At 36.1% G+C, this 14,684-nt stretch overlaps 1 protein-coding gene across 8 annotated transcripts in view; it reads left to right on the forward strand.

Moving 5' to 3' along the window:
• LOC118187631 (tight junction protein ZO-3-like) overlaps positions 1-14,684 on the forward strand; it is a 369,809-nt gene that overhangs the window by 298,698 nt on the left and 56,427 nt on the right. For all 8 annotated transcript variants that reach the window (XM_085822533.1, XM_085822530.1, XM_085822531.1 and 5 more), the window contains one exon: positions 4,308-4,432. In XM_085822533.1, coding sequence (XP_085678659.1) covers positions 4,308-4,432 — 125 coding nt within the window. The remainder of the gene's footprint in view (positions 1-4,307; positions 4,433-14,684) is intronic.

Here is a 14,684-nt window from a genome sequence, read left to right on the forward strand (position 1 = left end):
TTCGCATTTCGGAAGATGCCTCATATTAAATCCCCTGAACTACACATATAAAATGCTTCTGTATAAATTTCATATAAATGTATGCTAGATAAATATGATAGAAAAAATAACTTTAGCTTATCTGTCTATATATTTAATTATATGAAGAAAGTAATATACTTACAGGATTTTAAGGTAGTTTCATTTTCCAATTAAAAGATTTAACAAAAAGGGGATGTTCTTGATTGTGTGCTCTCAACTGGCTGATTAGAATTTCGATTGATCTTGATTAATATTGCAAACATCATGTTTGTATAAAATGGTCAATTATTATCCTCCTGACCTAAAATCTTTCAGAATTATAGTAAAATTTGAAATCATATAAAAATTTCGACTCTTCAGTGTACATTGGCTCATTTAAATGTATGATAATTATGCATGCAATATTGCTTAAATATATAACCATGCATGCTTGCAAATTTTAATTTATAAGTACATTTTTATATTTCTTTGCATATACAAAGAATTTTTTAAATTAAGAATTGTCGTTACTGTAATTTTCCAGCTTGTAAGCTCGATTTTTCCGAAGTTATTAGTCATAATTTTTTTTTTTTTAAATTGAGAAATGTAGACTCCAAAGTGAGTTTAAAATTTGCAATTAGTATACTTCTCGCCTAAAAATTTAGAAATTACCTTTAATTTTATGCCGATTTTGGAGTCCCAATAAATGAATAAATAATAATAATAATAGTAATAAATCTGATGTGTACACCACATGACTTCCTTCTATGGAATATTAAATTATATGCATTTGTTCTTGCATTTAATTTAAACTTACTGGATTGAATTAAATCTACTTCGACGATAGCGCATAAACCACAGAATAAATACACTCTTTAAAATTCACTATATTTGTTTACCATAGCGACATTCTGTCGCCAGGTTCATTTAATAGCGTTACATTTCGTTCATATTATAACTCAGAATGCACAAATAATCGTTGCCATATGTTCTGTTCAAATACTATAATAAATCTATAACGATATGTAAAAGAAATTAAGCAAGCAAATCAAAAAAAGAACAGTTCTTCACAGACGATTCAGTATTTTTCATTCAATTAATTTATTTCTCACTTCCCGACAAGGCAAAAATACATAAAAACTCAAAATATATTAAATTTATATTAAAAAATTTATATTAAAATTAAGAAGTAAATCCTAAACACTTATTTCCTCGAATAAATTACAGAATGGATTAAGCTTGATTTAATTCCCAATAATAAAAGAAGGCGTTATCTTTGTTGTTGCGAAGTTTTGTTTCTCTAAATTGGCAACAAATCTGTTATTTTGCCAAGTTTCAAATGTAAATAAACATGGCCGCCATCGCAAAAATAATTAGGCTTAACCGCACGCATATTCACAAAACTTACAGACCATTTCTTTTAATGCTTGCTCCGATTGGTTAAAACAAGAAACATAGGGTTGCAGAATCTTGTGCTTGACGACTTTTGCTTCATCACATTTGCTATTTGTATATGAACGTGGTGTACCAAAAAGCGTGCAAAAGTCAACGCAAAAACCGCAGCCCAGCGATACGGAGTAAAGAAGAAATTCAGAGGCATAAAACTCTTAACCGGAGGATAAGAACAACACAATTCAATCATTTTTTGCACAATTTACAAACATAAAGAACGTAAAGAAACTGAGATCACTGAGCCGGGTAACAAAGTGGATATATGTATAAATATATTTATATACTTTTGGTGCGGCCGATTGCAACCAAAATACGAGGTGCACATCTACCTGTTATTAGCATTCCTATATGCAAAATTTCAACGTTCGGAGGCTACTCGTTTTTGAGTTGTGCGAGATGTACGCCACGAAATGTACGTATGTACAGACGCCACGAAAAACTATCTTCAGAATTCATTTCAAATCAATTTTATAATTTTTTTGGAAGAAACGAATCTTATTCTGTCCTTACTTACAGATGTCAAGCAAAAGATATTCTTAAATTGCATTCAATAGCGGTCAAATTGGATATTTTCGTTGAAATATGATACCTGAAAAATTTCCCCGATTACAATACTTCCTTTTTACTTCGTACAAGGAGGTAAAAACAATAAAAAAACTATGAAAAAAAAATCTGAAATGTTTCAGATTTTAAATTGCGTTCAAATTTTTTTTTTTTTTTTAAACATTTTGTGTGTTGCCTTTATTTATTAAATATCATGTTCTTTGCACTTAAACCATAAAATTTAGTTCAATAGTAATGTCGCAAAATAATTTTAATCTTTTGAATTTCCGATACACAGTCTCACCCTTTGGAGATAATCCCCCCCCCGTACAGTGTTACCTTTGCTTGCGTTGAAATCGTTGAGTTTCTTAATCAAAAATTCGTTAAAGGGTTACAAAATATGAAATCAAAATTTAAATTATATCCAAACGGGCGTTTTTTAACATTTAGTTCATTACCTTTATTTATTAAATATCATTGTCTTTGCACTTAAATCATAAAATCCAGTTCAACAGTAATATCGCAAAATAATTTTAAAATGAGCATATCGTTAGAATTTGCGATACACAGTCTCGGGTGCTGGTGCGATATATAGTCTCGGGTGATACACAGTTTTCAAATTGTTGCCACCATATATTATCGCCCTGTATTAAATATAATACAGGGCGATAATATATGGTGGCAACAATTTGAAAAGTGAAACAACGCTTGTAGCGAATCAACGCAAAATGCCAGAACGGAATTAATAATCCTTCTGGGCATATTGTCTCTTTGGACTAATAATAAAACAAATTCCAAATCTGGGCTTCCCAGATTCCGTATTCAGAGAAGGATTACGTTATTCGGCATTTGATGGTTTTAGGTACCGTTGTTTTACGTTACCGAGAAACATACATTTATTCAGGTGCTTCATTATTTAATTTTTAAATATAACACAGGCCGATAATATTTGGTGTCAACAGTTTGAAAATTGGTACGGACATTTACAGTGAATCGATGCAAAATGCCAAAACGAAATTAATTAGCCCTTCTGAGCTAACGCGCCTTTGGGCTAATTAATAAATGTTATTTTTAAACAAAAATGTAATAATGTTATTTTTAACGCAGGTCGCTTCAATTGGACATTATTATTATCTTTTTAAATTTTAGAGGGAAGAAATCAGCTAAAAATAGTCATTTGTTTATAATGCTTCTCGTGGCACATAGCAATATTATGTAAATGGGAGAGAGAAAAAAAAAAAAAAAAAACTTTTATATTTGGAACATTAAATAAAAGCAGAAAGTTGCTATACCATGACTAGTGAATTAAGAATATGAAATTGTACGATCATTAACTAGTTATAAAGATACTGTGCTTTGGAATGTGTTGTATTTTTGCCATATTTTGATATTTTAAACGTATTTATCATTCTCTGCAAGGTAACACACGCACAATGTGAGCATTTTGTTAAGATCAGTATTTGTACAGTCCAGCAACTTGAAATTTTATAAAGCAAATTAATAAAGCCACTGTTTCAAGCTGATAATTAAGGAAATGTGGTTTGTGCGTAAGGGTCTCTGCACTTCGAGTTGTGAGGAAGTATCACTAATAAACGCAATGTATTCCCACCTTGAATATGTAGAAATGTCGCATTACCAACGGCGGTTACTCGTCCACTTGGGGGGGGGGATTTCTTTCGCGATTCTAAAAGCAATTAAAACTTCATGTCATTTGCATGTAACATTTATTAGACAAAACATGTATGTCTCTCACAGCATCAAATAGCTCTATAGTTAAAGCTTAAATTTATAAATTAGTACCATTTCTCAAAAGCTGTATTATAATTTAAATATTAGTGATGTTCTTTGAGACGAAGATTGGCTTTTCTCTAAACAGTTACGAGCGTGATACAATAAAATTGCATTAGCTACGGTATCTTAAAATGCTCACACTATGCAGTTTAACAAATATAATCTGGAAAACTTGAAATTTCACATTGCAGTTATTTAGGAAACAAAATTTGGAATTTATGTAAGTGCTGATGTCGTTAACAAAATAAGTTGTAAATGAATTTTGCGCAGAATATCTAAAATAATTTTTTAATAAAAACTTGCGCAGAATATCTAAAATAATTTTTAAATAAAAACTTTTCTTTCTTCTCCACGGATCAAGTTGCCATGGGAAATAAAACGTGCTTAAGTTTTTGATTTCTTTTGAAGAATGACGGCACTTTTAATTTTTGCAATGCTTTAAATATTTACTATGTTTCTTCTTAGATGCTTTTTTGACTTTTTTATATGGGGTTTTGCTTGTATATGTCTTTGCTGTGTAGGTAGCTGGCTATGGATTTGGTATAGCTGTAAGCGGAGGTAAGGATAACCCACATTTTTCCAGCGGTGATCCCGCAATAGCGATATCCGATGTGCTCAAAGCAGGACCTGCTGAAGGAAAACTGCAGTAAGTGTAACACTGATATGTATATATTAAGATTATGGTAATTTGTTAATTAGAGTAGCATTTTCCGAGTAATGATTGCTTTCTTCTTATGAGAAAGCAACAATATGTTATGAAGGCGAGAATTAGATTAGTTTCGGCAATGGTTGAACTAACATTTTTTTATTTGTTCATCGATGCGTGAGGGACCCTGAGATACAGAAAGCCATGAACGAATGGAGGATATCCAGGATTTAGAAAGCGCTTTAGTGTAACACATAAAATTTGTGTATGCCATGAAACTGAAACAAAAAATTTGTGGTGAAAGTGACCTCCATATTTCAGTAAATATTGCTTTTATAACTGCTATCAAATAAATATTTCGCTATACATCGCTAACCTGCTACTCCCAGCTGAATGTTATAGAAACTTAGAGATATTTTCAAAAGTTTCTGAACAAATTATGTTGCAAATTTTTATTGGAACTTTCTTGTCAAAGAGAACTTTCTTGTCAACCACTACATACGTCTTTGACGACATTTGCAATTTGCTCATTACAGGCCACCAGTTTTCGCGACTAGCTGTTTTAACAAGGAAAATTTTGTTTGGTTTATTTGATTATGGCAGAACGCGCGAGAGCTATGTGCCTAAAGAAAGGCATAACTTCGTGGAAAACTTTTTAAGGGAAACTGGTGCATTACCATATGGGGAAAACCATGAAAACGTACATGCATCCAACCTGTTTGCTTGGAATCGAACCGAGATTGAACTACCAGTGTTCAGCGACTTTACCACTCGGCCGCTACTAAAAGCAAATATTCTATTTTTCTATGAAGTAGACTGAAAATGCAGTTTGCAAGTATTTCAAGTCTTATTTCTTCATCGATGGCAGGAATTATTATCTAGAATCAGTTGCAGATGGACGAGAGGGGTTTTTAAATAAGACTTAAAGGTACCTTTATTAAATTTTTTCTGAGGTATCAAAATGTCTAAAGTTATAAATTAAATTCAAAAGGAAAAGAGTCCGTTGGGCCCGTTATCTTATGCAGACACGATTCGATCAAAAGGGCCTTTATTGCGCAGTAAGATTGTTGGTGATGTACTAAAGTAACGGTACTTACGTATTAATGCAATCACCTTGGTTTAGTTTGGCGGTTTTTTGCAGACGAAAAAGTAAAAATTACTTATCGGGTGCAAATTGGCGATTTTCACCCCCCTTTTTTAAATTCCCAAACCTCTCGATATTTATTGTTAGTTGAGAAACATTAACAAAATATCGAAAGAACTTTAAAAATTAAGAAAAAAATTAAAATACAAATTTTAATTGATAAATAAGGATTATATATTAGGGGGAAAAAAATAAAACACTCTTTTCGCGAAATCCTTTAATTTTTTTGCATTGTTCTTTTCCCTAGCGGTTTATTTTCATTAAAAAAATTAAAGAATTGCACCAACTTGACGATGCGCAAACGCATCTCATCATTGTTAACTTTAAGGATTTTCAGTGAAAATTTAGTGAGTTTTATAGAAATGCCATAATATTCCTGCAGAAATTTTCCCGCAGTTTTTTCCATTGCTGGCGAATTCCACAAGCGATAGTTTAAATTTGAGTTGAAAGCGAAAAATATCACTGTCTTTCTTAAAATAAATAAAAAAAAAAAATAAAATAAAATAAATAAATAGAATTTGGGAGGGGGGGGAACACGAAAATGGCGACGTTGTTTGACTGAAGGATTGTTAGGAGCATGATTGCCTGAGGAATGTTTACGCAATATGGCACATTCTGAAAATTTGACGACTTCTGCTGAGGAGGTTGCGATAATACATAAGTACTACAGTAACTAAGGTGTTTATTGCAAAGTTATCAATCTGTTTACTTAAGAATCACATCTCCCGCAGATTTTAAATCTGCCTAAGAATATTTTCATCGCGATCCCATTAATTATTTGCACTCTCCAACACAAGCCACATGCCAATGAGCCTATTAATCGTAAACTCTTTCCTATCCGCTTTTTGCTTTAGTGTTTGTACTGTGTATAAAAAATCTTAAAAAACCAAAAAAAGTATAAAATATAAAATACAAAAAAAAAAAAAAAAAAAAAAAAAAAAAAAAAAAAAAAAAATTTAAAAACCTAAAAACTTATAAAAAAATTATGATACTTAAGTTTTTTATTCTCATCTCTATCCCTAAACTTTCTCGAGCCTGTGGCTCTCTCTATTGAGCATCAAGTAAATCACTTATATGCTAAATTTTTCCAATTTCTGCTCGCTTTTAGTAACTCTGATGTGGAGGTAAATGGTTTTGAACCATAGGCACTCCGAAATTTTTAAATCATTGGCATTGGCAGGTGTTTATTTAATATAGAAATATGAGAACCTTTCTGGATTCAAAATAGATTTAGCAGGTATAGTCTTGCAAGAAAAATGGTATAGTCTTGCAAGAAAACAGATGTTCAGGAGTGTGCTAATTTCATGTTAGAGATAACTTTATCTCTAGGTACTTTTCCGTTTTGCCGGCGCAGACGATAAAGTCGCCAATAATGGTACAACTGATACGAAACGGAATATCCTCGCTGGTAACCTTTTACTCCTCATCTTCAAAACAAGTCGCAGCCATTTCGTATCAAATTGATTGTTTCTTTCAATACTGGCATAACAATTACATAGAATTTTTTCCAGGTAGTTCAATTTTATGCCCTAAGGCCATTCGCGGTAATTAAGTCAATTAGAATGCAATCACACCGCTCACCCGAAGGCGAAAATATAGAAAAGGCACAGTCAAGGGCTAAATTCATCAATTCGAATGAGAATGCTCTAGCGAAGTACAGCATTGCGTTTTTACATAATTTCTGAGTAAGCTATTCGTACGAATTGAAATAATTCTTGCATTTAAACTTGTATTTCAAATTAAGATTTAACTTGAAATTAATGTAGATAACTACTGAGAGAATCAGATTTTTGCAGCGTAGTTTACGTGAGATGAGATCATTTGGGGTCACGTGATATGAACCGGCGAATCTGGATGTTGATTCTTAAATTAAGGTCTTTTTACAAATTTATTGGCTTTATACAAAATTTTAAACGATATTAAAATGTTTATGCCTTCAAAATAAAAAATTCTTAGGACTAACATTTGTTAACATTTTTTACGTGTATTACGGTATGTTGTCACCAATAAAGTCTGCTTGACAAGATTTGCGCCGGCGAAACGGAAAAGTATCCTTTATTATTTTTCTATGACTTTGTCTGATTACAAATTGGGCGTGGCTGCAGAATATGATTCCAACCACTTCCTTCTAAAGTTGTTGATCAACAGTTTCACTTAAAATGTTGTCTAATAGTCTGGTAACTCAAAATTAGTGCTTATAAAATGTACACCTTAGATACAGGGTTTAATTACCCCTTTGAGTACAATTTTGTTTTGAGGACCGCAAAAAATCTCCCCGGGTAAAGTTCTAGACACACATAACTTTTTCTACATCTGACATAATTATTTTGCGCATGCGTGAAATATCTGTCGCCAAAAAACGCCAAACTGATGTCGAAGTTCAAACAGGTTCGACGGTCACATTACGTCTATGGAGCCTTTCCTTCTTTATATAGACTTTCTTTGACTCAGCCGGCGCACGTTTGTTTAAAAAAAAGTACCCTGGAAAATATGGCTACAGGAAACAAGAGATTAAGCTATACAATTCAGTTTAAACTAGGAGTGTTAAACTACGCCAAAGTGCATGGAAACAGAGCAGCAGCAAGGCATTTTGGTTCACCACCTACCGAAAAAATGATACGTACTAGGCGACTGCAGGAAGATCAACTGAACACTGCTAAAAAAAAAACATAACCTTCGATGCCCAGCTCCATATTGGCCTGAACTTGAAAATGCCGTAAAAATGTGGGTAATAGATAAGAGGAAATCTGGGATAAGTGTTTCAACTAAAATGATAATCAATGAGGCCAAAGGATTTGCAGAAAAACATGGGAATCAGAACTTTTCAGGGTCTGAGGGTTGGTGCTACAGGTTCATGAAAAGGCAAGGCTTATCAATGCGCACAAAAACAACTATTGCATAGAAAATGCCAGCAGATTATGAAGAAAAAATACTAGCATTTCATAGGTTTGTTATAAATGCATGCAAGAAAACTTCTTTTGAGCTCGGTCAAATAGGAAATATGGATGAAATTCCACTCACATTTGATGTACCATCCAACAAGACTGTGAATATTAAAGGGTCTAAATCAATAACCATAAAAACCACAGGTCATGAAAAAAACCGATATACAGTACTTCTAACATGTTGTGCTGATGGCACAAAACTACCACCGTTTTTCATATTCAAAAGAAAAACTCATCCGAAAGAAAAACATCCAACGGGTGTAATTGTTCATGTTCATCCGAAAGGCTGGATGGACGAAGCTGGAATGAAACTGTGGTTACAGAACGTATGGGCGAAGCGACCTGGTGGACTTTCAAGAAAACCCTCTCTTTTGGTTTTGGATCAGTTTAGCGCCCATAGAACTGAAACCATAAAGAATAAAGCGAGAGAATTAAAAACCCACATAGCTGTCATTCCTGGTGGACTGACTAGCCAATTGCAGCCTTTAGATGTATCGGTGAATAAGCCATTTAAGGAAAAAGTGTGAGAACGATGGAACAAGTGGATAGGACAGCCACATCACGCCCTCACACCCTCAGGTAGAATGAAGCGACCCTGCCAATGCCAATGATTTGCAAGTTTCGGAGTGCCTATGGTTCAAAACCATGTACCTCCACATCAGAATTACTAATAGTGAGCAGAAATAGGAAAAATTTTGCATAAGTGATTTACTTGATGCTCAATAGAGGGAGCCACAGGCTCGAGAAAGTTTAGGGACAGGAATTAGAAAATAAAAACTTAAATATCATAATTTTTTTTATAAGTTTTTAGGTTTTTATAATTTTTTTGTATTTTTATATTTTATAATTTTTTTGGTTTTTATAATTTTTAATACACGATGCAAACACTAAAGCAAAAAGCGGATAGGAAAGAGTTTACGATTAATAGGCTCTTCACAAGTGAAGAAAAAGATCTTGGGATGACGTGTGGCGTTCCGACAGATACTTCAACTTCTATTCACGAGATGGCGCCACGTGTAAAATCCAGTTCTTAATCGGAGCAGCAAAGCGACATCTTTACTCACTCAGACTTCTCGTCACACAACTGTACGCGAAGGTAGCACGAACTGTGTTCCGAGCTCTGTGTTGATCTCTGCAATGTAATTTAAATTGTAATTTAGTATTTAATATATTCTTTTGTTATAGGAGATTGTCTACTCTTATTTTCTTTAATTATATCATGCATTAAGCACACACGACCACCAAAAGTGGTGACCTTTTTGACTGAGCACGCTACTGAGAATGGATTTTCAACGACCCTAAGCCACGTGCATCCAAGGCATTCTGAAGAACTGACTAAAAATAACAACGAATATGGACATTAAACGTATGCTACAACGTACCCCTTCAATTATTTCTAGAAGTATTGATATATATTGCTTGTATTTTTTCAAAGTCGTGCATATCATCGCAAGGAGCTTCAGCAAATCATCAATGTGATCTGTTCCGTTCCGCTGACTTCGCCAGTCGTGCAATAATTCTTCGATCATTCAACTTTTGTGACAAATGTAATACAATAGTGATTTTCGCTGAATGTGCTACATCAGTAACTTTTCTGCAACGTGCTACGGGAAAATCTTCCCTCAGTGTTCGAAAGTAGTGAATTTCTTTCCCATGTGCTACAGAAGTGTTTTCCTTCGATAATGTGCCTTAGCAGTGAGAAGTGGTGATTTTGTGTGTGCGCAATACAAAGTGAACGCATCATTTTTTTTCTCAAATAAGGGTTTCTTTTCAAATGCATTTCGGTAAAATATTATTTGTGTGTGTGTATCGTTACGTAAATTTTTTTCTGCATGGTTAAAATATTTATTGTTATCATGGTAAAATATCAATAGTGTATCCTCATGCTACAATATTTGTGCTGATAAGTGTTTATTAATTAAAGTGAAAATTATCTATCAGTATGCCCGACGATATCCCACCAGAGCCACAAATCACACGCGTTGCGGTGAAGCCACCGCCTTTCTGGAAAAATAATCCTTCATTGTGGTTCGCTCAGATCGAAGCACAATTTTCTATCGCTCGCATTAGTGAGGATTCTACAAAATTCAACCACGTAGTTGCAGCAATTGAGTCTGATATTCTGAATTCAGTGCATGACTTAATTCTCAAACCACCTGATTGTGATAAATACTCCAAACTGAAACAGCGGCTCATTGAAATCTATTCAGAAAGTGAATCTTCAAAAATACGTACTTTACTACAAGGACTTGAACTTGGAGATCAGCGACCTTCATACTTGCTGTCACGAATGCGTGATCTGGTAGGAAGCCATTTTAGTGACGACTTGTTGAAGTCACTATGGCTTTCGCGTCTCCCTAATAACATACAAATAATTCTTGCTGCTTCCAATGAAGATCTAACCCGTTTAGCAGCAATGGCTGACAAAATTAATGAACTTGTTACTCCAGCTTATGTCAGTGCTGCTAATGCTGCACCTTCCAGTTCGTCCCTCGAACAACAAGTGGCTGAATTGACCAAAAAAGTATCTGAACTCTCTACAAGTCTTCATGCTTCACGGAGATACAATCGATCAAATCAGGGCCCACGTAATAAATTTCGTGCCCGAAGCAGGAGTCAATCTCGTCATAATACTCGAACGCAGTACAAAGAACCCACAAGTGGCATATGTTTTTATCATATGAATTTTGGCTCTCATGCTCGCAAGTGTGCCCCTCCATGCACTTTTGAACAAGCGGGAAACTAAATGGGCGGTCTTCTGCTGGCCAACAGAATGTGCGCCACATCGACAGAATAGTACTGGCTGATCGTTCAACTCAGTTATGTTTTCTAGTAGATACTGGAGCTGACATATCAGTGCTCCCGAGAACTAAAACAAATGCTCACCAACTTAATAAACTTGTACTGTATGCAGCCAATGGTACCCAAATTGCAACCTACGGCACCAAACTATTGACACTTGATTTAAACTTGCGCCGGACTTTCAACTGGCCTTTTATTATTGCGGATGTAAATCAAGCAATTATTGGTGTCGACTTCTTGACACATTTCCACCTTCTAGTGGATGTCAAGAATAATTGCTTAATTGATGCTACAACTCAGCTGACATCACAGGGCCAAGCTTCTCACGTATCAAACGTACCTACCAACATAAGTGTTTTATCGGGCAGCACACGGTTTCATCGGTTATTAGCAGAATTCCCTGACATTTTAAACCCATCCAAATCAGGGCAGCATACTCATCAGCCAGAAGTGTATCATCACATTGAAACACATGGCCCACCTGTATTTTCCAAGCCTCGTCGTCTTTCTGCAGAGATGCTAAAAGCTGCTCGCAAAGAATTTGAATTCATGCTAGCACAGGGAACCATTCGCCCATCTAAAAGTCCATGGGCCAGTCCACTTCACATGGTTAAAAAGTCTAATGGTGACTGGCGGCCGTGTGGAGATTATCGTCGACTTAATGCCGTCACAGTCCCTGACAGATATCCAGTCCCACATATCCAAGACTGTACCCATCTTTTTCATGGAACAAACATATTTTCTACCCTCGATCTTGCCAGAGCATATCATCAGATCCCAGTGCATGCTGAAGATGTGCCTAAGACCGCAGTGACTACACCATTTGGTCTCTTTGAGTACTTATATATGCCATTTGGCCTTCGCAATGCTGGCCAAACATTTCAGCGTTTCATACACCAAGTACTGTCTGGCCTCGATTTCTGCATCCCATATTTTGATGATATCCTGGTTGCATCTACAGATGCGGAAGAACATTTTCAACATCTGCGTCAGATTTTCACTCGTCTTAAAGATCATGGATTAAAACTAAATTCATCCAAATGTGTACTTGGTCAACCCTCAGTTTCCTTTCTTGGATGTCTTATTACCCAGAATGGAGTTAAACCTTTACCGGAAAGAGTCAAAGCAATTAACAACCTACCCCAGCCCAAAACCATCTCTGAACTGAAGCGTTTTCTAGCAATGTTAAATTTCTACCGACGCTTTCTGCCAAATGCCGCAAAAACACAAGCCTGCCTACATGAGTTTCTGAAGAATAGCAAAAAAAAAAAAAAAAAAAAACGATCAACGAGCTGTCCCTTGGACTGAATCTGCATCTGCAGCATTCGTGCAATGCAAACACGATCTGGCAAATGCAGCCACACTTTCTTATCACTCACCTAGTGATCAGCTCTCTATAATGGTAGATGCATCTGACACGGCCATAGGAGCAGTGCTTCAAGCCCATACCACTAAAGGACTTTCCCCAATGGCATTCTTCTCCAGAAAACTTACTACTGCAGAAAGGAAATACAGCACATATGACAGAGAGCTACTTGCTGTGTACTGTGCTGTTAAATACTTCCGGCACAACTTGGAAGGACACGACTTCATCATTTTCACTGATCATCGACCATTAACCTTCGCTTTTAGAAAAAACTCTGACTCATGTTCTCGTCAGCTTCGACATCTGGATTTCATCGCCCAGTTTAGTACAGATATCAGATATGTCTCTGGTACTGATAATTGTGTCGCTCATGCCTTGTCTCGGGTAAACAATATCAACCTCACTACCCCAGATTTCTCTGAAATTGCAAAAGCTCAATTGCATGATGAGGAACTCAAGAACCTAATCTCAAATCCACAAACCTCCCTTCAGTTACAACCGCTGCACATTGATCCAACGCTTAAAATTTACTGTGACATAGAGAACAATAGAATACGTCCCTATATTCCTGTCAATTTTAGACGTGAAGTGTTTAATGCCTTGCACAATTTGGCACATCCTGGAATCCGTGCCACCAAAAAGCTGATCGAGACAGATTTGTCTGGCTAGCGATGAATCAAGACATCACAGAATGGACTCGTTCATGTATTAGATGTCAACGGTGTAAAGTATCCCGTCACACTCACAGTCCCATTCAACAATTTAACCTTCCAGCAAGACGCTTTGATCATGTACACTTAGACTTGGTTGGCCCATTGCCTGCTTCAAATGGTTACACTTACCTCCTCACTTGTATTGATCGGTACACAAGATGGCCTGAAGCCATTCCTATTGAAAATATATCCGCTGAAACTGTAGCTCGAGCATTCATCTCCCAGTGGCTTTCAAGATTTGGCATGCCTACCACCATCACTACTGACCAAGGCCGACAATTTCAATGTCACTTGTTCGCATCACTCACCTCTCTTCTTGGCATTCGCCATATTCGCACAACACCATACCATCCATCTGGAAATGGGATGGTGGAACGCTTTCACCGATCTCTCAAACAAGGTCTGAAGTGCCACAGTAGCACACACTGGACAGAAGCCTTACCCCTATTCTTGCTTGGTCTTCGCACAGCATTCAAAGAAGACATTGGTAGCACTTGTGCTGAAATGTTATATGGTGCAACCCTCCGTCTGCCAGGTGAATTCTTTCACCCAGAATCTACTCCAGTAATCGACCCTCCAACATTCCTTCAACGTTTACGTGAGACCATGAGCAATATCTCGCCAACCCCAGCATCTTCGCATAACCAGCCAAGCTATTTTGTACATCCTGCGCTTGAGACATCTTCGCACGTATTCGTGCGCAACGATGCAATTAAGCCAACTTTAACACCTTCATATGATGGTCCATTGAAAGTTGTCAAACGAACACCGAAACATTTCACCATCATCTGCAATGGCAAACAATCAGTGATTGGAATCGATCGTCTCAAACCAGCATTTCTAATGCAAGGTCCAACAACTTCCTCATCAACATCACTCCCGGAAGAAAGCTTACATCCCGTTAAAGAGCAACCTAAAACTACCAGATCTGGAAGAAAGGTTAAATTTAACCCAAAGTACTTATAACGTACCGATGGTACTTGGGGGGGGGAGTACTGTGGCGTTCCGACAGATACTTCAACTTCTATTCACGAGATGGCGCCACGTTGGAAATCCAGTTCTTAATCGGAGCAGCAAAGCGACATCTTTACTCACTCAGACTTCTCGTCACACAACTGTACGCGAAGGTAGCACGAACTGTGTTCCGAGCTCTGTGTTGATCTCTGCAATGTAATTTAAATTGTAATTTAGTATTTAATATATTCTTTTGTTATAGGAGATTGTCTACTCTTATTTTCTTTAATTATATCATGCATTAAGCACACACGACCACCAAAGACGT

Source organism: Stegodyphus dumicola, chromosome 8, assembly GCF_044657685.1.
Source record: "Stegodyphus dumicola isolate Sdum_Otavi_A_Nest chromosome 8, ASM4465768v1".
In the NCBI taxonomy this organism is placed as follows: domain Eukaryota; kingdom Metazoa; phylum Arthropoda; class Arachnida; order Araneae; family Eresidae; genus Stegodyphus; species Stegodyphus dumicola.